This window comes from Oryzias latipes, chromosome 12 (genome assembly GCF_002234675.1).
Source record: "Oryzias latipes chromosome 12, ASM223467v1".
Lineage (NCBI taxonomy): Eukaryota > Metazoa > Chordata > Actinopteri > Beloniformes > Adrianichthyidae > Oryzias > Oryzias latipes.
The window spans coordinates 25790150-25812261 of record NC_019870.2 but is presented as its reverse complement, the minus strand read 5'-3'; the positions used below and the strand labels follow the sequence as shown (position 1 = coordinate 25812261).

Here is a 22112-nt window from a genome sequence, read left to right as displayed (position 1 = left end):
TTATCACTCTCCGAGGGGCCACCTCTGCGGAAACCACGCTGCGCTTCGGAACTTCATTCGCGTGGACTTACACAGCGGAGACTCACGCGCGCCTTGGCGTGACAGCATGACGCATTTGTGCGACTTTTGAAGCAGAAAACCGTCCAGTCAGCCGCAGAGCTTCAAGACGGTCGAGTGTCCTCTCCATGCCGCTCCCTGGACAGAGAATGGGATGCAGAGGCGCGTTGGGATGCTGTCTGTTCGTGGCGCTGTGCTTTTGCCTCCTGCCCGGCTGCAGAAGTAACATCACCGCGGCGGTCATGCTTCCGGACAACTATCACAAGTACCCGTGGGCTCTGCCGCGCGTGTTCCCGGCCCTGCTCATGGCGCAGGAGGATCTGCACACCAAACACAAGCTGCTGCTCGGGCACACCATCACCATTCTCAACTACAGCACGGAGAACCCCGCCGCGCCAGGCTCGTGCGCAGAGAGCCGAGCGCAGGTGGTGGTCGTGGACGCCAAACTTTACAGCCGCCCAGATGTTTTCTTCGGACCCGGGTGCGTGTACCCGCTGGCCTCCGTGGGGCGCTTCGTGTCTCACTGGAAGCTCCCGCTGATCACAGCCGGAGGACCCGCTTACGGCTTCGAGAAGCTGGATGAGTACAAGACAATAGTGCGCATCGGGCCGTCCACCACTAAGCTGGGGGCCTTCGTCAACGTGCTGCACACGCAGTTCAACTGGACGTCCCGGGCCGTAGTCATCTTCTACGACCTGAAACAGGACGACCGGCCGCACTACTTTCTCTCTGAGGGAATTTTCATGAACCTGAAGGACGAAATGAACATGACCGTGTCGGCGCGGCCGTACACGAACGAACAGGACTACAAGGAGCTGGTTTCTTTCATTAAGGAGAACGGAAGAAGTAAGTTTACGCACCAATATGACACAGCCTGAGTGAGTGAAACAACCACACCTTAATAATAATAATACTGATTATAATAAAGTTTCTGCAGATTTCTGCTTCAGTGGTTCTTTACAACTACTGTCGGAAGCGCGTGAGATTATCTGGAGCTAAAGCAGCTGGAAACTAGATTGCGTTAATGGATGGAGGATCCGGTCTGCGGGAAACTCTCCAGCGCGCCGCGTTCGTTCGGAACAGCTTGACAGTTCAGATAACCAAAAATGAAAACACAATGCGTAGATGATGTTTCGCAGGACTGATTGTTTCATTCTTGGAGTCACCGTCAGGTTTTTCTACAGACATTGTGGGTGGTGGGTTTTTAGTCCGCGTGAGTATTCCGGGGGTCCTGACACAGCCCTCTTTTGTGTTTGCTGTGCGTCCTCCTCGCTGCTGCCAGCAGCAGCTTCATCATTGCGCGCGGACCTCCACCTGCGCTTTTTTTACGCACGCAAATTCAAGAGTGGCACGTGCCTCCAAAACTGGCTGGATGCATTTGTTGGGTTTTAAAAACTCAGAGAGTTTTTGATGCATTTTTTGCACACTTGAGAAGCTGAAAATCAACAAACCACGAGTTTTTAAAATTCTATTTTAAGGTTTCCTTGAAAATCCAGGAATTATTTTCTCCTGGACTCGTATCTTTTAGAACTGAATCGTTATCAAATACATCTAAACACAATTTTAGAATTGTGTCAGCTGTGTTAAAAGTGCAAGAGGCCTATTTGTATGTAAACTGAATCGGAATCATATTCAGGATCAAAGCTGCTCAATGTTTCTGTGCTGGAAGGTTAAGATGAAGAACGTTTGCCCAAACAAGTTCAAAATGAAATATTAATTTCAATCTACTTTCAACTGAAAAAAGATTGAGTCTGAACCTTTTAAAAAAAAAAATGTTTTGGAGTCATTTCCTCCTCCTGGAGGTTTCCCTCTAAAGCTTCACCTTTCTGGTGTTTCACAGGTGTGAATGTCTCAAAGCGCAGAGCTGCTGCTGAGCTTTGACATCATGCACAGCCAGGCAGCCTTTTTTCTACCAAGAACTGGGAAGAATTTATTTTGGAAGCAGCTCAAATCTGCGATTGATACTTACTGAAAATCTGCTTTCACTCAGTGGATCATTTCGAGTTGTGGTTTCGGGTGAGACAAACGGTTTCTAAATATTTAAATCTGTTGTTGCTGTGAAGGGAATGAAGGGGAAGCTCAGCATTAGGAAGGGCAGCCTGCGGCCCCCGCCCCCCTACTACTGAATTAGGGGTCTACTGCAGTGAACTGGGGGTCATGGAATCTGAGGGTTCAGTTGCTTGCTTGTGCGTGAAAACCCCTTAACTGTGTTGAGTCTGCACATGGAAACACTTCCACGATTTTCCATGACAGCTTGTCTAGCTCTGGTTTGTCTCCACTGTCCTGAACTTTCACTCTTTGAAGAACAAAAAGACAAACATGTTTGTCACATTCTGAAGAGCAGTTGACCTTTCCTGTTTCACCAGGCTTTTTTCTGCTTTTCAGAGCAAACGTTTCTCCCCAAAAACACAATAATCTACAATATTCCTCAGCTGTAAAAACAACCAAGTCTCTTTTCAGAGTGACAGAAGCACAGAACACCATGGAAACTGTGGTGGAGATCAATAAAGTAGACTGACAGCTGCAGCTAAAACACTCATCAGTTTGTTTCGTGTTTGACAGACATAAAATCTCTGTTTTACAGAGCAGAAAAGTGTAAATTCTGAGGATGTACTTAATGAAGAGTCTCTATCAGTGCCCACAAAGGAGGAAACGTTTCTACAACCAGCAGCAGAATCTGAGCTTCAACATGAGGAAGAGGTTCTGTTTCTGCTTCAGCTTTGAACTCCAAACCCACAGAAAAAAATGCTGAAAGAAAATGTAAATACAAACAATAATAACAATAATAATAATACTTAACGTGTTTTTTCTTTCCTTTCAATTATGGCTGAATGGAGGAAATATCTTTCCCTCTGTATTAAAAAATCAAAAACTACAGTTTAGTAAAAAACTGATGTGGTATTCAGCATTTCGAATTCAAAGTGATAAAAAAAGTAAATTTAAAAAGTGGGACAGTAGATTTTGATTAAAACTCTTCTTAGAAAGTTAGAGGCAAACAGGCAAATATAATGAGTTTCAGCAGAACCGCCTGCATTCAGTCTGAACTAAACAAGTCTGAAGCTGTTTAGTTTTCCCCAAAACAAACAGGAAATCACTCTGCTGTGTTTGTACGACAAACAAAGATTTATTCAAGCTGCACGAACACAGGCGCATTCAGAAGCCAAATGGCTCCTGCACACATTTCTGCAGCTTCAGCTGTTTGTGAGCAGATCCTCATGATGCAAATGTCAATCTGTGGAGGCTGGGTCTCATCTGTATGTTAAAGTCCCACTCTGGTCATCTTTTGATCGATTTTCAAAGCATTCTAAGTGGTCTTCAATTATGACTATGACGTTTTAAGCCAAAAAAAAAAAAAACGTGTTGTTTTCTAGGACATAGTTTCTGCAGAGTGGGAGGAGTTCATTAGAGATTCACCTCTGAGTTGTGGTCAGGACTGTCGGCGTGGGGCATTACCCACTTCCCATCACCCATCTGTTTACTCTCTCTCCTGTTAGCTTGCAGATCCTTACACATCCAACCTAACATTACTCGTGCAACAATAATAGTGATCAATATTGTATAGATATCCAGTCGTACAGTTGTGATCCAGATTCCAGCTCAGACGAGGAAAACAAAGTCGTACATGGATCTATTTGTCTGCACGTGGATGCATCAGAAGGGAGCAGAGCAGGGAGACTGTTGCCTACCCAGTAGGGTTGGGCGATGTCCCTTAAATTGGCCGTTGACGATGTTTGCTGTCAACCATCGGGATGGACGATGACATCGTCGGGGGGGGGGGGGGGGGGGTATTTTTACATTTTTCATTCTTATATAACTGCTATTCGTTTTTTTGCTTTTTTCATTTTATTTCCCAACTAATGACTAATCCGCGATGATCCAGTATAAACTGAGGGAAGTGACTTTAACAAAAAAAGTAAAAAACAAAATAGAAAAGAAGTAGTCCGCTCCCGCACTTCACTAGTGAAGTGGACCGGCGGAGCGCGGACTTACAGCTTTGTGTTTGAGGGGAAGGGGGGGGGGTGCTTTGTTACATGAGCGGTATGTGTGGGAGATTTAAGACTGCGATCCGTCCCGCAGCTCTAGGGGAACGAGCAACCGAACTCAGAACCGGGTCTAAAAGTGTGTGTCTGAGCACAGCTCGGATCGTCAGCACACACAGCGGTTTGAGCTTCAAAGCAGAAATGTCGCTCAGTCCTTAGAAAACATTCAAACAATCACGCGGATTTGTGTTTCCAGTCGTGTCCCGACTAAATAAAGGCTGATGTTATTCTTACATGTTTACGTGCAGCCAGCAAGCAGCACCACCCAAAGCTAATGTTGTTAGCCCGTGTTAGCATACTGCTAATCCTGGCTTCGTTCAGAAAAAGCACTGACCACACAGATTAAAATTCAAATGATGAGCGAACAGTGTTTCATAATAACCGTAACATTATTAAAAGCACGTTTAGAAGATCATCTCGTATTTTACCGAGCTGACATGTCAATGTATATAGCCGCTCGGCGCTGTTTAACATTGTTTTGTATTGAATTGTTACATTCAATAAAGTTTGAAAAAAAAAAGCCGCTTGGCGGAATTTATAGTCTTCCGGTTTTCAAACCCTACTGCGCATGTGCGAATGATTTATTCCGACGGAAAGTGTGACCTTAGTGAACGTTTTTATATTCTGAAAACATTTTTCTGGGCCCATGTACACGGTTGGATTCTAATCCGACCATTGATCCCATCAAGATATTTTGTAGATGTAACCGCGGCTTATGGTGTCGACGCGCAACGTGGCGGGGGCGTGGCATCACGATGGTGGTCTCTCTATCGGGATGTCAGTCACCCATCACGATGGACGATGATATCGTCCATCGGCACAACCCTACTACCCAGCGTATTTTCTGCATCTTAAATCTTTTTCAAACTGCAGTTTTGGTCTGCTCCTGATTCACAAATGATTTGAATAAAGAAACACTCAGAAAGGCATTTTTTCATCGGAAAGGGTCTCAAAGGCGTTTTTTTTAATTTGCATTGCCTTCATCATGAAGCGTAAAGCAGTGGGTGATGGGAAACCGCTGGGACCCTCACAGTTGATAATTCCTAAATGCCTCCTAAGTAGCTGTGACTGGAGGCTAAGGGCAGGGTGTCACGCTTTTGGTTTCCTTGCCGCCTGCTCCTCTCTGCGCCTGGGTACTTCCCTAACCCCCAGCATAACATAGGCTCATTCACACTGCAGGGCTTAATGCTCAACTCCGATTTTTTGAAAAAATCTGATTTTTTTGGCAGGCCGTTCACATTTCCAATTAAATCCGAACTTTTGATCTCCTGTGTGACCGTGAAATGACCTTGAAGTGACCCGCATGCGCAGAAGAGTACTCAACGGTGAACAACATCACTCGTTGTTTGCGGAAGTAGCTAACGGTAACAATGGATGTCAACAACAGTGTTGTCAACAGCGGAGCTCTTTTTGCATTAATACATTTATTTTCACAAAGGAGCCAGCACAATTACAATCTTCTCATTTTAAGAAGGCATTGGGACCGGGATCGTCTGTACCTACTGTTGTGGAATGGGGATGTGTATGTGCTGGGACCGCACGCGTGTGTGTAAGAGAGAGGAGAGAGCTCGTGCAGCGCAGTAGGGAATGAGGGGGGGAAGTGGAGGCGCGCATTCATGTTGTGTGTGGGAGGAAGGAGAGCGGTAATAAAAGAAGGTTTCCCCCAGAATAAATGCGATTGACTCTTTATTAACCCACTCTGGAGAATCTGAGGGTCTGAACGGGGAAGTGAACTCCAAAGGAGGATCCGCCTTCGGCCCTGGAGAAGGTCTCCCCCGCGCTTCTGACCACGGTCGGAAAGGAAAAAAAGTCATCGCGGGAAAGGTTCAACACCACGCACGGCCATTTCTCTGGAAATATTTTCAAAAACCGCCTGAATAGAGCTGTCACCCCAAATATGAATCCATTCGGTGACCTCGCTTCCCTTCCACTGACTGGTCTCAGCAGCATCGTCCGCCATGGTTGTTGTTTATGTTGTAGTTCCCGCCTACTTCAACGCAGAATTAAGACGTTTGTAGCGTTTTGATGACGTACGAGTCAGATTCATGTGGCCTGGCCGGTCAAACGGCGGTCGCATTTGAAAAGATCGGAATTGGGTCGTTTCAGCCTGCGATGTGAGGGACTCAGATGAAGGAAACAGAGAAAAAACAGCACTATGGAGAGTTATTCAGTGTTAAAAACAACCCAAAAAGTGTCTTGAATGCTCAATGCTGCAGAATGGATTTGAGAACTGTGACCACTTTTAAGTTCTAACTGCAAGAAAGTCCATTCTCCACATAGCGTTTGTGGCAGCACTCAATAGTGCGTGTAATTCAACAAAATGCTGTTTGATTCTACCGTGACAAAGCTCCTGAGGTTTTCTTGGATGAAGTGAAATGTTCCCGTGTTTGGACCTCCTCAGCTTTGACCCGAGCGGCATTCCACTGCACTCATAGGACTCACTGCATGAAAACCAGCAATGGAGGAAAAACAGAAAGGAAAGCAAATTCAGTCAGCAGCTTTTAGAAGAAATAATCCAAAACAATTTTGGAACTCAAGTGAAAGTCCATGAGAGGATAAAGAAAATCCAGAACCAAAGCAGTGAGATTCAGTTTAAAAGACAAAATGATCTGCATGCATTTTTGGATGAAAACGGCGTCTTCTCTCAGCGCACAGACATGCAGCGCTTCAGGTCCATGCTCTTCTGTCTGTTAATGCAACAGATAGGGAACGTGTCTGCCGGTAAAATGTGTCCCCCCCTCTCCATGCATGCCCTTCATCAGGCTGCGGCTCCTTTTTTCATTATTTTGTCCATCTGATGAAGCTCCATTATTGTAAAGCAGATTCAATAAGATGAGATCAGATGAGGAGCACGCTGCTTTTACATGTTCTCTTTTGGTCGATAGAAAAAGCGCAGAGCCACACATCACTGGTGTAACCACAGAGTGGAAAAGAGCCTGGGGCTGCTTCTAGCAAACAAAGAGACAGAGAAAGACGAGCATGAGAATAGTTAAACATTCAGCTTCACACTGAGAACACTTTGTGAACTTCACATTAATCTGTTTTCTTCTTTGGGACTGATTCATAAAACACCATTTATAAAAGAAAAGGGTCAAATTTGAGAACTAACAAACCCCGCAACAAGCTTTTAACTTATAAAAATGGAAAGATAATTAGTCCCTATGTGGGAAAAATGACTGATAATCTTCTCTGAGGAGCACTGGGTTTTCCTCATGACCCAGTATAAAAAACAGAAAATGTTCTGAGAGCTCCAAAAACTCTCCTTCCCGACGGTCCCAACCATGACTCAGAGATGAATTTCTGATGAACTCCTGCCCCTCTGCAGAAACTATGTCCCAGAAATAACATCCATCCATCCATCTTCTTCTGCTCATCTGGGATGGGGTTGCAGGGGCAGCAGTCTAAGCAAAGATGCAGAGACTTCCCTATAGAAATAACAGGTGTTTAGAAATTTGGCTGAAAATGGCATATTCATAATTAAAAGACCACTGGGAATGGCTTTACAATATATCCAAAGATAATCTGTGGTTGATTCTTGTGTGTGATTCTTTAACATTTAATTGATAAAAGGGAATAGAAAATAAAAAAAGAAAGAAAAAGAAAAGAAAAATAGGAATGTTTTTTCTAAAAAAAAAAAAAACAGCAAACATTGTGGTATACTGTCATACGGTTTAATATATAATCACGTATAACATTTATTTTTCTAAAGTGAAAGCACAGAAGGCACAAATGGAGCACTAACCGTCATATTTGATTAGTTTAGATCATAAAAATCAATATGTAAGCTATACTTTAAGGAGAAAAAAAAAGACCAGAAGTAGAACTTTAGGACAATGTTCCTCAAAGAGTGAAACAATAATGCGGCCTGTTAAAAGCAGGTTCAAATTACACTCCATATTCTACAAAAACAGGACAGGTAGATATGGACTCTGTGAAAACACAGCACTAGACACACCCATAAGCAGGGGCAATACTTGGAGTGTTTCTTTGGACAAGCTTTGCCCCCTCCCTATACACAATTCTTCAATGAATAAATGATCATGAAGGACATTTTTCGGACCCTCAAACTGCATTCTTACACACTTCTTCTTTAGTGGTGATTTTCCCCATCCTCTTTTAGACCTTTCCAAAACAGAATCAAAAGTCATTCTGCTGCACGAAAATCTTCTGGTTCTTAAAACATTAAAATCTGACATATTTTCTCAACAATTCTATTTTATTAAAATTAAAAAAACAACAAATCTATGTAATGAAACAACAATGGAATTGTTCTCCAAATATTTTAATTAACTATCCATATCATGGAGTTCTGTTCAAATGGTATCAAGTTTCATGACATTTAAAATGGTTTTGTGCCAAAAAAAAAACTATTTTTTAATGGTCATATGAAACATTCAAGTGTACATAATAAAAGTGCTTGTATTGCTCTAACATTAATTTAACCAAACACCTGAATTTCTGTAAAAATGAAAACATTCAAACAGTTTTTAGAAGCAGAAAACTCAGGATCATCCTAAAAATGTCCGTACATAAACGACCGAGGTCAACAGATGGAAAGAATAGGAGGCAGCAAAGGCTGAGGAGGACTCAGGAGCTCAAGTCTCTGAAGGCTTTCCTCCATATCGAGACAGGCCAGTTGAGATCGCGGCTTGGTCATCCCTTTTAGATGCCTCCTGAATGCCTCTTTCTCAGGTATTCCCAGCATGCCCCCAAAAGCCCCAGGTAAGACACAGGACGGGCTGGAGGGGATGTTTCTCAGCTAGCATCTTGGGGCATTTCTCTTGCAGAACTGGAGTTTTCTGTGGAGAGGGGAAGTCTGAGCCTCTCTGCTTAGACTGCAACCCGGCTAAGAGGGAGAAGATGGAAGTAAAATGTATTAAATAATCAGTCATTTATAATATTAAAAAAATAATGGTCTGTTTGAAATTCAAGGTAAATTTTGCAAAAGCAAACTTACACTATCAAGGTTTTTTAAAGGATATGATTTAAAAAGTATAAAAGTTGTTTTTAGGAAAACCCAAATTAATTTTATGTGTTATAAAGGCTAAGAGAAAAATTTGCCCAAGCATTTCAGTTGAAAAACAATTTCACCGTCTTACACCGTCCTCAGAGCGGTGTAAGAGACAGACTAACGCTCTCTGCATTGACCAGAACCCACAGACTCTGAAGTCTCATACTGTGAGACTAAAATACTACTCAATAATGATCAGTTAAATGCAGACAGCAGTGCAGCACTCCATGGCAAACACAGGTGAGTGGGCGGAGCCTTCTAGGAGGAACAATAGGATATGGGGTTAAAGCAGGATCAGCTAAAACAGATTGTAAATTTGAAAAGTAGATATCGTAATAAAATAAAACAAATTGAAAACTGTTTTAGACTCGAAAGTACATATTGTAAACTTGAAGGAAATGTAAAAAAATTGAAAAAAATGAGAAGAGCGTCCTATGAGAGAGCATTCTCACTCCACTGGACGCGTCATGGAGAGGGATGGTACAGTCTGCGCTAACAACAGACGCTTCTTGAGACGAAATGATGTCACCTGATATCAATCATATCCTCGTTAGTCAATGGATTCAAGCCTAAAACTAGGCTCAACTCTGGGGGGGGGGGGGAACATAAAACTCCTAATTAAAACTAAAAATTGAGAACTGAAAGTGAAGAAACTAAAAACCAAAAATTAAAAATGATAAACAACAGTTTAATTAACATTGTTGCTCATTTGGTAAGCTTATGTAAAGCAAGGATTTATGTTTTTAACCTAACCATTAAACTATGATCTTTTGTGATTTTGTCTTTAACAAGAACATCGTTCTATAAAAGGTTGCTAGAGTGTTGTTGATCTCATACTGTGTCTGTTATCTGACCCGGTTTACATTTTCACTGCACACAGTAAAGCATGGAATAAGAAAATGTGGTTAAGGCCCTAAAATCCTAGTAATTCACAGCTTAATAGGAAAAATGCTAACATTTGACCAGAGTGTGTGGGTTTCCCTCAAATCTTAAATATTTAAAAATAGAACTCCTTGGGTGACCAGCAAAGTTCAGACACAAGTATTAGCTGAGAAAAAAGATCCTTCCAATCCAGTTAGACTGCTGCCACAACACTGGGGGATGTTTTATCCAGCTGTGCCGTGCATTTATTTTGGGAGGAGTCCAGGACTGCCTGGCACTGCCAGCCATGTTAGAAGAGATTAGAGCTGAGGTCGGAGCTGACTTCACCTAATAATGCAAGGAAATGTCTGCTAACTGGGAGCCTTCCCCAGCGTTGGCAGCAGCCTTGCTGACCGCGCTCTGCATGGAAACAATGCTTGGTTTTTCATGGAGACTCGGCGGTAGGAGGGCGTAGGTGGCAGGGTGAAGGCTGCGGGCAAAGACGCTGTCAGTCTGAAGAGAGGGTCTCTGCTTTGAGTCTTGCAGAGGTAAACACAAACGAGAAAGGGCGTCCTTTAGCAGGTCAGCCCCGGCACTCATGAGGATTTGCTTTTTTGCTTTTTGTTGACATTCAGCTGCATGAAAGTGTGCTGGAAATGCACCGCTCTCGCAGATTTATACTTTATTTCCCCTCAAAATCCTTTGCTTCTATTTCCATTAGATGGAGAGAACATTTTGCCAACTCTAAAAGGTGAAATTCCAAAGATGATGATGACAATAATCCACTAACACCTTAATTGGACAATGGTTGTTGAGCTCTTTCCCGTGTTAAAGCAGACACTGGAGCTTCTTTCTGTGGAAGTTACATAATTCTTATGTAAGCGTCAAGCGGCTCTTCTCATTGGATGAAAACAACCTGTGGCTGATCTGTAAGGTCTCTCAGATAGTAACCTTCAGAAACCATTACAAAGGTTTGACAAGTTAAAAATTCTTCTAAATAATTATGTCCTATGTTTTAAAAATAGATGCATTTTGTATTGAATAAAAAAAACGGTATTTCAGTCAGACAAAACTCTTGCAGTAGAATACATTTATTTTCACATACTTAATTTACATCTTAGTTGGCATTAACAAACTTTGATTGGCATAAGGCTCCGTACAATTCCATGAGATAATTTCCATAAACTTTAGGGTAAGAAACCCCGAACGGACCCACAGGTGGAAGCCGGGGAGGAGGGTGGGGCGAAGAATGCAGCGCTGCGGTAAGAAAGAGAATGAACGGCTGCACACCTGGACTTAAATAGAACGCTGAACAGGTGAGTTAATTAGCTACAGCCCTAGGGGGGGAAGAGACTGCTGAGTTTTGGCTGCCTGAAAGGTGAACTCGTTCGCTATTTTTTTGCAATATAACAAAATATACTCTTATCAAGTTTTTGTATTAATTAATATAACGACAAATAATACAAATCACTATACAATTAATGAAAAATTGCGATAACTCAAACACCATTTCTGATGAAAATCCAGCTTTTGGTGTTTTTAACATGGTTTGGCATATATAAAAAAAAAAAGATTAGAATTAATGTCTGCGTATGTCTTTATTCAAAACGGCATAAATCTGTAGCAGTCAAAAAAAAAAGTAGTTTGGAAAATGTTGTATTTGTTCCGTAAACAATACATTGAGTGGTTGAAGGGGGTTTAAACTACTGGGGCCGCATGTAAACAGTGACCTACCTCTCTGCAACGGGGAGGGAAGGGGGGGCCATATAGGCGGTCCCGCCTACAACTCAGAGGTGAATTTCTACCTTCTGCTGCTCTGCAGAAGCTATGTTCTTCGTTTTTTTGATTTTGGCTAAAAATGGCACAATTATGGTTAAAAGACCACAGAGAACACTTTTATAATAGATCAAAAGACGGTTGGAGTGGGACTTTAAGGGTGCGGATGAACAGTTATGTCTGTCAGAACGCTGACATTCATGTTTGCATAGTTCAGAAAGCCCACAAACAGATCGTTTTTGCTCCTTTACCATCTGCTTACTAGATCAGTTTTAGTGATGTCAAGTGGTTTTCCGTGTAGAAAGAGGAGCAATCTTCTCCATGCACAGCAATACAGATGGGCTTGAGAAGATTTGTAAACACGACTACGGCTGTAAGTTGATCTGTAACGTTAAGTGAAACCGAAGAATATCACAGCAGCTGCCTTTGCAAATCACTGTAAATGTTTATCTTCACTCAAAAAACATTGTAGAAGTGTAAACTGAAGCTTTGCTGTGCCACTCTGTACCTTCAACGCACACACAGATCTAGACAGATGCACACTCACCGCTTTCTTTCAGTGGAGTCTAAGGCTGCATTTACACTGCAGGTCTTGATGCCTAAACCGATTTTCTGACTGTATCCGACTTTTTTGCCGACCCGCTTACATAATCTTTTAACAGTGACCCGTATCCGATTTTTGCATTTAGACTATACAATGCTGAAACTACCAAATGTAGACATTCTGACTCTGACATGCTAGGAGCAGTGTGGCCAGGCTTGTAGCCCTGTGTTAGAGGCAGAGGAGAGGGCTTTGTGACGGTTGTGCACTCAGCGGTTTCCGACTATGGTCTGAAGCCTGTGGCTGAAAGGTAACACGCTGATGGGGCTCCAGCTGTCCTCGAACAGCAAAATCAGCGCACAAAAGCACCTTAATAAGTCATGTGATCTCACTTGGTGGTGTCCTGAGTTGACGTCACTGACGTACGACTCGCATTCACTGGGGAATATCCGATTTGTCTGCTTACATGGCACACGCAAATGCACGTATCCGATTCGTATACGATTTATTACCACATATGAATGAGGCCTGAATCGGATCTGAGAAAAAAACGGAATCCATGAGGTTTTTTCCTGCTTACACGTTCACCGGTCATATCCGATCTGTCACATGAGAGGAAAAAAATCGGAATTGAGTCACTTGAACCATGCAGTGTAAATGAGGCCTAAGATTCCTGACATTGCTTTGTGCCAAATCCATCAATACACTCAGTTTTTGTAAAATGTACTTCTTCATGAAGTAGTGCAAACACCCAAAACCTCCCCAGCTGGGTTTCTCTCCAAGAAAACAAACTGCATCCACTGCTGCCTGAAGTAAATCTAAAAAAAAAATAACAAAAAAAAAAATACATATTTTCCAGCCTTTGAAAAGCAGCAGTCACAAAGCCATTCTCTAAAACACCAAAAGAAAAAAGAAAAAATGACCTTTAGCGCTCTAGCACCAGAGCAGTGCTGCTTCGTAGTTTACTAAGGTGGTACTTCTACATTTTTAAGGGTCGTGTTCCACAGAAAATCGGTTCCAGATCAGTAAGAACAACCAGATTTTGTATGTGTGCACAGGATTATTGGCCACACTGTCAATGTTTGAAAAAAATTAAAGGATTTTAGGAGGGCCTTATGGTCTTAAAGTTCCAGTATAGGAAATCTAAAAAAGGTTGAAACCAATAGAAGATTTATTTAAAGACCCTCTTCCATGAAAGTGGTGTTTTTAACATGCTCTTGTAGCATTTTCTGATGATGGAGGACACATATAAAGAAAATTAAGATTAAAACTGTGTTTCTTTATTGAAATTGTAGTGAAGCAGGAGAAGATTAAAAAATGCAGTTTGAAATAACTTGGAGTTACATACAAACTACAACTGGCAGGCCACAAGCTCCCTGCTCCGCTCCATTCTGATGCATCCACTTATATACACTAAATCCATATACGTCTTTGTTCCCCATCAGAACTGAACAGCTGGATAGGCCCAATATTGCTCACCAATCACCATTTTGTTGCACTGCCAATGTTTGCGTGGGGTTGTGAGAGGGTCTAAGCTAGTGGGAGAGAGTGTAGACAAAGGGATGGTGTAAAGGCTTACCGCCAACAGTCCTGCCCACAACTCAGGGGTGAAGTCTAACTAACTCCTGCCACTTTGCGGAAACTATACTAGCATTATGTTTTACACATCCTTTAGTCCACATATGTATTAGAGGGTCCACATGTCTCCGTCAGTGCACACAAACGCATGGCCCCTCCTGGGTGATGTCAGGCAGACATTTTTGGTATATATGGTATTCTTCGGGCGGACACTGTCAAAGCAAATCCTGAACTTGGTTTTTCGTTGAGTTGGATTTTCTTTAACTGAATCAGCTTCTCTGATGTCCTACGGCACATTCACCTGTCAGTTTGTTGCTAGGAAACTTCACAGCAGGGATGTGCACTTGATTTTAGAGGGGCAGGGGCTCAAAGTCAGAAAATGGCATCAAAAACAAACCAAAAAGTTTTTGTCCTTTAAACAACATGGAAGTAAATAAGTAAAATTTTCAAATAAAGGACTAATAGATGAATACTCAGCTTTGAGACAGGTGTAGGCGAAAGTAATACAATTGTCATTTTGTACTGTCAACATGAGTTTTTTCACTTTATCACAAACTTGGAAGACATCAAAGCAATAAAACCCTGCAGGCTATTTAGTTAAGGGTTGTGCTTCAGGCATAATAAACATGAATCAACTTTAATACAAATGGTAATATTTAAAACTCAGATTTAAAAATCCTTCATCACCAGAATACTGAGATTATTAATAATACTTCATGTTATTATCAAACTCTTGAGGATTCTGCAGTTTAGTTTGGTTTTCAGTGGGGATTTTGGTCATGTTCTGTCCCCTGTCAGTCATGGCAGGTTCCTGTTCATTTCTGTTAATTGTTCTCAGTATATAGAAGTGTCTGGTTTTCAGCTTTATATTGTCAAGTCATCTGTTTTATCCCTTCCTCTGTTTTTGAGCTGTTTAAGTTCATTCATTAAACGTTTTGACCAGTTCCTGACAGCTGCACCCAATGTGACTCTTATTCTTTACTGGGATTCACAGCTAAACTTTCTTTTGCATCGAATCCTCTAAAAAAAGGCTTTTGTTGTATTTGGCAAGATTTTAATACAAAATATTAAGAAACTTCTGAACGATACAGAAATCAAAGAAGGCAAATCTAAGCAGACAGTTTTATATTAAACAGATACATTTAGTACCAGACCCGTCGTGAGGAAGCTATGAACTCGCCCTAAATACAGTTAATTTATTTTGAAAATTCCAACGGTGCTTTATTTTGTACCAAGACCCCAGTTTCCTGTTCCTGCACCATCTGCTCTGATGTCTGGCAATAGCAGAAGCTGAGAGGGTTTTTCTGTAATATTACCCATGTTTAAGCTCGTTCAAACCTTCAGTTCTCTATGGGACAGAAGTTTCTCTCGTTGTCACTCACTCTCTCTCTTTGAGTCCGAGTGGAGCTGTTACTGCACAAGCGGCAGATCAGAACCGCCGTATTGGGTTAGAAAATGTGTTTGATAGAATATTCTGGGGTTCTTGAACTGACGTTTTTGTCTCGTATCTCTTGCAGGAATTAATGACTGCAATTATGAATTAGAACTTTAAAAAAAGTGGGCATTAGGGCACTTTTTAATGAGGCAAAAAAGGGTTGGTGCCCCGTCGGGCCCTGTGTGTGCACGTGCCGGTGTAGGTACCATAACCGTTGGGCCTGGTACTTCCGTTCGGGTTCCTGAGACTAATGCTGACGTCACATTATATGATTGGCTGTACGTTGGTCCGATGACATGTCAGATAGTGATTGGTCTGGACAAATTACGATACTACCATAGAAGAAAATATTATGAAGTCTGTTGCAAACAAACACAGCTCCAACATAAAGTGAAATTGTCTTCTAAACGTGCTAAACGTTATGATTGTTATTGAATGCATGTTTGCTTATAGTTTTTTTAATCCGTGCACCCAGTGCTTTATTATTTGCAGAACGGTCACGGCAGAACAACATTTAGCTGTGCTGACAACATATTCAGCCACGGCTGAACTTAAACTGGAATAAGAAACGGATTGTGGCGACATGTCTTTGTAAAACTTACAAAGAATATTGTCAGACACAATTTATGAGGGAAAATAACTTTAGGTTACAAAAGGGAACGAGATACAAAAATTTGTAGAGCCCGAGCAGATCTGGACGCTACGTAGTTTGTCCAAGTGGGGTTACCGTAGTGTGACGTTACCGTCAGTCGAAAGGACCCTGAACGGAAGTTCCAGGCCGAACGGTCATGGTACCTACACCGGCTTCACAGAATAAGAGGAATATGTTTATGTCCCATTGTGTCGTGAATAAGTGTCTTTCTGCTGTTGGCAAACACAGCTTGTAAGAAATAAAATATTTCTGAAAATGTTATTTTATTAAAACTTAAGAATGACCTCCTGCTGCATGTAAGCATCGCAGGAGAATCAGGTAAAAGATTTAGGAGAGTTTAAAGATCAGCACATATTTAAACATGCAATCCTTCTTCTGCCTCGTCTGAAGTCAGGGGCTCTCAAAAATAGTATTTACCTCCGGAGGAGAGGACAGATCCCCTCTAAAACAATATTTACTTCTGCCTTTGCTCTGTTCTGGTTCGCCTCTGACATGTTTTCATTTACTTTTCATCTGCAAAGGGTTGTTAAAGTTAAGCTTTTATTAGAATCAGACACAGCAAAATAAAAAACCAGGTAGGGTATATTATGTAGTATTTGCTGTTGGTGCATCACTCAGATATGTGAGAGCACAGCATTGTTGCACTTGTTTTAACGACAGCGAGCTTCTGTGCAGATCAGTGAGATTGTGAGGAAACATAAAGAAACCTAATTAAAGAGTCAGAGCCCCAGCTGCATGAAATGAGCTGATCTGACTGTCAAGCAGGACCTGGTGCTATTCACATTAAAGAAGATATTAAAGACCCACTCCAAGGAAAATTTGTTTTTTTGTGAGTTTTTAACACGTTCTTGTAGCATTTTGTAATGATGGAGGACAAATATAAAGAAAACTGTGTTCCTCAGTATTTCTTTATTTCCAATTGGGATGAATCAGGGACAGAATTAAAAATAATCTTTGGAAATGATCATATTTGTGACGTGGAAAATACGCTGGCCGGGCCACAAGCTCCCTGCTCCGCTTCGCTGTGATCCATCCACTTACAGACACACAGATCCATGGACGTTTTTGTTTTCCTCGTCTGAGCTGGAATCTGGCTCGAAACTGTAGGTCTAGATAGCTCTAAAATTGCTCACTATTTTTGTTGCACCCCTAATGTTAGCTTGGGGGTGTGAGGGGATGTAAACTAGTGGGAGAGTGTAAACAAAGGGATGATGGGATATTACTGGTTCCACCCACAACTCAGGGCCAAATTTCTGATGACCTCCTGCTAAACTACTGTATGTCCTAGAAAATGTTGGTTTTATTTATTTATTTATTTTGGCTAAAAACTGCCCAATCATAATTAAAAGACCACGGAGAATGCTCATACGATAGATGAAAATACTGTTGGAGTGGGACTTTAAAGGAAAATGCAGATGTCTACTTATGAGTGTTTCTTATTCTCAGCTCACTATCTCCATCGGACTTCCTCCATCTTTTTTGTGATCAGAATAAAATTCAGATAGATCTGGAAACATTGACGTGAAGTTGTTTTTTGTGGACTTGGAGGAAGGACGCAGGGAAAGAAGGTCATTTGAGTTGGAGGTTGGATTTACAGGTAGCCCATCCCACCGTTTCAGGCAGTCTATCTCTCTACTGGCAACTGTTTTTGGCCCTGTCCCGTTGGAGTGTGGGGTGGCTCAGCATGTGAACAATGTTGTTACATTATTCCATCAACACAAGTTTATTGTTGTCTTTAGATAATTAGGATTGCCTCATTGCAAAAGGTTAAGTGAAGCTTCCTTATGTTCATGTGGATTCAGTAGACTTTTTTTCAGTTATCTAAATGTAATGTTTATCTACAGATGAAGGTTTGACTTGTCTAAATAAAACCATCTTCCCATTGCCGTCTCATGATAGTTTGTTCTTTTTATCCTGTGTATCCCGTGTAGCGCCTCTCCTGAAAAGGAAAGTGGAATATCATTGTTTAAAAATCTTTTTTCGTTCTGTCTCTTAAATTGGAACTGCTGTGACGGTGCTTTGACATTGACTAATAGAGGGAATGAGGGTTCATTATTCCCAAACATGGCTTAGTTAAAGGCACTCTGAAGTGGAGACACAGAACAGCCGCTTTGGCCTGCCACCTTCTTTCCATTGACATTTCACAGCTCATGAAAAAAAGGCTGCAAGCCAGGACTGGTTTGGACCATTCCGCTAACAGCCTATGACAATGTTATCATGTGGAAACTGTCTTTTTAATCTCACACTTCTGAAATGTGAGGGAAAGCCATTTGTTAAAGAAACTAGTGAGAGAGCTGAAACCTTTGTTCTGTCTGCAGTCATATACATCTGTGGGCCTCTGGAAACGTTCCTGAGCATCATGAAGCTGTTCCAAAGTGAGATCCAGGACCCAGAGAGCTACGCCATCTTCTATCTGGATGTGTTTGCGGAGAGCTTGACTCACCGTAAGCCCTGGCAGAACGCTAAATTTGACTGGACCAATCCCATCCAGGTCTTCAAGGTACAATAAACACAAGACACACTTCACAAGCAATATGTATTCATTAGATTTTCACTGTGTGTGTGTGTGTGTGGGTGTGTGAGATCTGCTCTGTAGCTGCAAATAGCACAAAACCAGCAGCTGGAAAGTCTAGTTGAGTGCATTAACCCTGTTTCAGTGACAGCTGACATTCGTCAAAAGTGTGGCGAATGCAGACTTATGCACTTAGATTCTGTCAATATGTGACTGTTTGAACCTGAAGACATAAACACACCCACCTCCACGTCTATGACCACTCCAGGAGTCCAGCTCTTGCACGACCTTAATGAATCTGCGGATGTTTTTAACTTTGAATATTAGTGCTATGAAAAAATGAGTCAGTTAGCAGAGATGTGTTCTCTTCCCAAACATAAAGATTGAAGTTTGGATAAGTGAGTGCTTCCCCTTTCCGTCCTGCATTTCAAGTTTAAAGACAAGAGTAATGACACACGGCATCAATACCCCTGATGTGGATTCTACAGACCACATCATAGCATCATAGCATTAGGGTAGGTAGATGAATGGATTGACAGACTAAGAGAGATAAAGAAGAGCAAATACGTTTTTTCATCTCTAATTATTATTTATACAATGTATTTACTTAGAATAAAAATGCTCTTAAAAGGTCAAGTGCACACATCTCTGTTTGGGGTTAAAAGGTTTAAGCTTTCCAGACTGACAGGAAAGCAGCAAACTTCACAATCTTTAAAGGCACTTTAAAAAATTATAACACACTTCAAAGCAAAGAAAAAAAAAGATTTTGCATGATATTGGGACTTTAAAAAACTACAGATTATTTTCTTGCATTTCACACTTGTGCCTGCCTGATTATCATTTTGTGTTAGTTAAATCATCTTGAACACGTGAATGTAAACCAAATTCTCTACTATCAGTGTGAAATGGTGGTGTGATCATCCTTCTGCTAGGCCCCAGCTGCAATTGAGCAACAGTTTGCAAAGCTAAACGTATTCCAAAATAAAGTAAATCCCAGATCTTTCCTTTTTTAAAATCATAAACTGATGAAGAACATCTCTGTGATTAAACACAGTTAACTCATTCTCAGCTTCCTAGAATTTGAACTCTTTCTCAACTTGGCTCCAGAACCAGATTTTGGCTCCAATTATGCTGATGAAGCAGGCTGTTAATTTGTCAGTAGGCCATAACAGGACTCATTATGGCAGCATGCTTCCTGTGGACGGTAATTGCTTGTGCGAGTTTGTGGAGGAGCTCTTCTTGCTGTAGAAACATGAGAAATGATCAGAATCTGCTCTGTTCTGGAGCTGATAGACTTCATGCAAGAAGCTTGTTTTGGTCACAGAGTCAAAGGTCAGTTTAGCTAAACATTTGTTGCGCCATTGATTTTAGTTTGCAGAACATGATTAAACCTCACTGGCCTTTTGTGCAGTTGATAGTCCCGCTCCAATCATTTTTTGATCTATTATAAAAGTGTTTTCAGTGGTCTTTTCATTATGATGATGCCATTTTAGTCTGAATAATGTTTTCTAGAACATAGTTTCTGCAGGGGAGTTGATTGGAAATTCACATGTCAGTTGTGGACGGGACTGTTGGCACGGGGAACTGGACTGAATGACTCCTACCCCACCGTGTTCCAAACAGGAAGTACCTGCTGGTTCCAAGAAGCCAAAATCCCAAAGGAATTCTATATAGAAATAAACAGCTGTTACTCAGTCATTCTGTTTGTCAGACCAAACATACTTGCTCTGATTCCTTTCTTTAACACGTTCTTGCTAATCCTAACTGTTTTTCATAAAAAAAAAATGTTCTTAATTGCAAGTTATTCAAGTTATAAACTGATGCCTCAATAACAGCATGGGGTTCCCGCTGGCTCCCACCTATGATCTAACAAACGTTTGATTGACATATCGTCCGGAGCCCGCTCTCAGCGGTAGGGGACAGGGTGTGGTCTTCCAACAAGCTCACTTCTGATTTGCGAGACTGGTTGCTAAAGAAATGTGGACCCAGACCAACTGCTTTCTGACGTTGTCTGGCTGCAAATGGTGGCGTCCTCATGGGTGACGTCGCACTTGCTTGGTCCAGTTTTCTTATACAGTCAAGGGCACGGAGCAACCCCGCCCCCACTTCCCCTCCCCGTAGCTGAGAGCTCAGAACAAGGAGTTTGTGCCCCAGCCAGCGTATTTTCCTGCATCACAAAAAAAGATCTTTTTTCAAGTGATACTTCTTGTTTGCTCATGTTTCAAAAAGATTTTAACAAAAAATATTAAGGATTGCAATGTCATGTCCTCCATCATCAGAAAAAGGGGACAAGTTCAAAACACTATTTTCATCAGAGTGAATGTTTAAGACCAGCACAGTTGAAACCATAGTAGAAGTGGGAGGAGGCAGCCACACATCCTTTTAATTGCTTTTTTTTCCCAAAACAGCATCATTTTGTCTTAACTACGAGGTTTTGCCACAAAGCCAATTAAGCATTCAGAGGTTTTCTTTCCTCGTGTTGACAGTCAGGGACTAAAAGACTACACAGCGGACTGACAACAGGATGGAATTCATTTGGATGGCTTTTAGTCACTAGTGTGTCCACGAGCCTGTGTGTGCATGCATGCATTAGTGTGTGTTCTAGGAGGCATTTGTGCATGTATGGATGTGTCTGTGTTGCTGTTGATAACGTTTATTGATCAGGGAGCACGTACATCAGCATTAATCAAAGAGGAAACATGTTTTGTACCAGATTAAAGCATCGATTCATTTCCTGTCTTCAAGTCCTATCCCAAACACACACATCTGTTCAGAACAGCTTCTTGTAGAAAATGCAATTCTGACGGTAATTTGTGACTGTATCTATTCTGTTTTTCTAAATTGAAGTGCTTATTTTAATGGTGTTTTTATTTCTCGTGGACAGTGTCCTTGGATGAGTTCGAAAGGCGCTTTAAAACAAACGTACCTTCTTTGTGATCATTTCCATTTGCAGTCCCTTTTACTGAAAACACTTTAGAACAGATACAATTCATAAAATAATAGAACTAATCCAAACCATGGTAAAAAAAAGACAAAAAAATATGTATTTTTAAAGAACAGAAAATAGAACAATTCATTGCATAAAATGACAAAGTCTCTAAGAAAGTTTTTTTTATTTTTTGGCCAAAATGACAAAACTCTGTACTGTTTGGGGTTTGACAAAATGAAATAGGGATGTCAGACTGTCAGATCAGGTCAAAGGTCATTGCCACAGTTATCTTTAACTTTTGTTTAGATATGCTTTGCATGTTTACATAGGTCAAATCTGAAAAAGATGTGATGGCCTTTTTTGAATGTTGACTTTTATAAGAAGAATGCCACAAGGACAAGTCAGAAAGTCAAAAAACATGATTTTCATCGGAGGGGGACTTTAAAACAAAATAATTTTTACCAAACTGGATGTGTATGGAAAATTTGGTGAGTTGATGAACATGCTTAGGTCATGAAATTTAGGACAAAATTTGGAGAGAGAAAGAATACAAATAGTTTTTATGATCACACTAGATGTTTTTCAAGCCACACTTTTGTGTCTTTTTGTTACAGTTCGTGTATATTTGGACTATACTATTTGCTTTTAACACTTTTGTAGGTTTACATTGCCTTTTTTCTTTGTTGTAATGACAGTAGAGTCCTTCACATACTTTGTGTG

At 41.3% G+C, this 22112-nt stretch overlaps 1 protein-coding gene across 1 annotated transcript in view; it reads left to right on the top strand.

Annotated features, from left to right (window-relative positions):
• Positions 1 to 2: 2 nt before the first annotated feature.
• npr2 (natriuretic peptide receptor 2) overlaps positions 3 to 22112 on the top strand; it is an 81449-nt gene continuing 59339 nt past the window's right edge. Inside the window, 2 exon segments of the mRNA NM_001104658.1 lie at positions 3 to 903; positions 18270 to 18451. Of these exon segments, the coding sequence (NP_001098128.1) occupies positions 186 to 903; positions 18270 to 18451 (900 nt within the window). The 5' untranslated portion in view covers positions 3 to 185.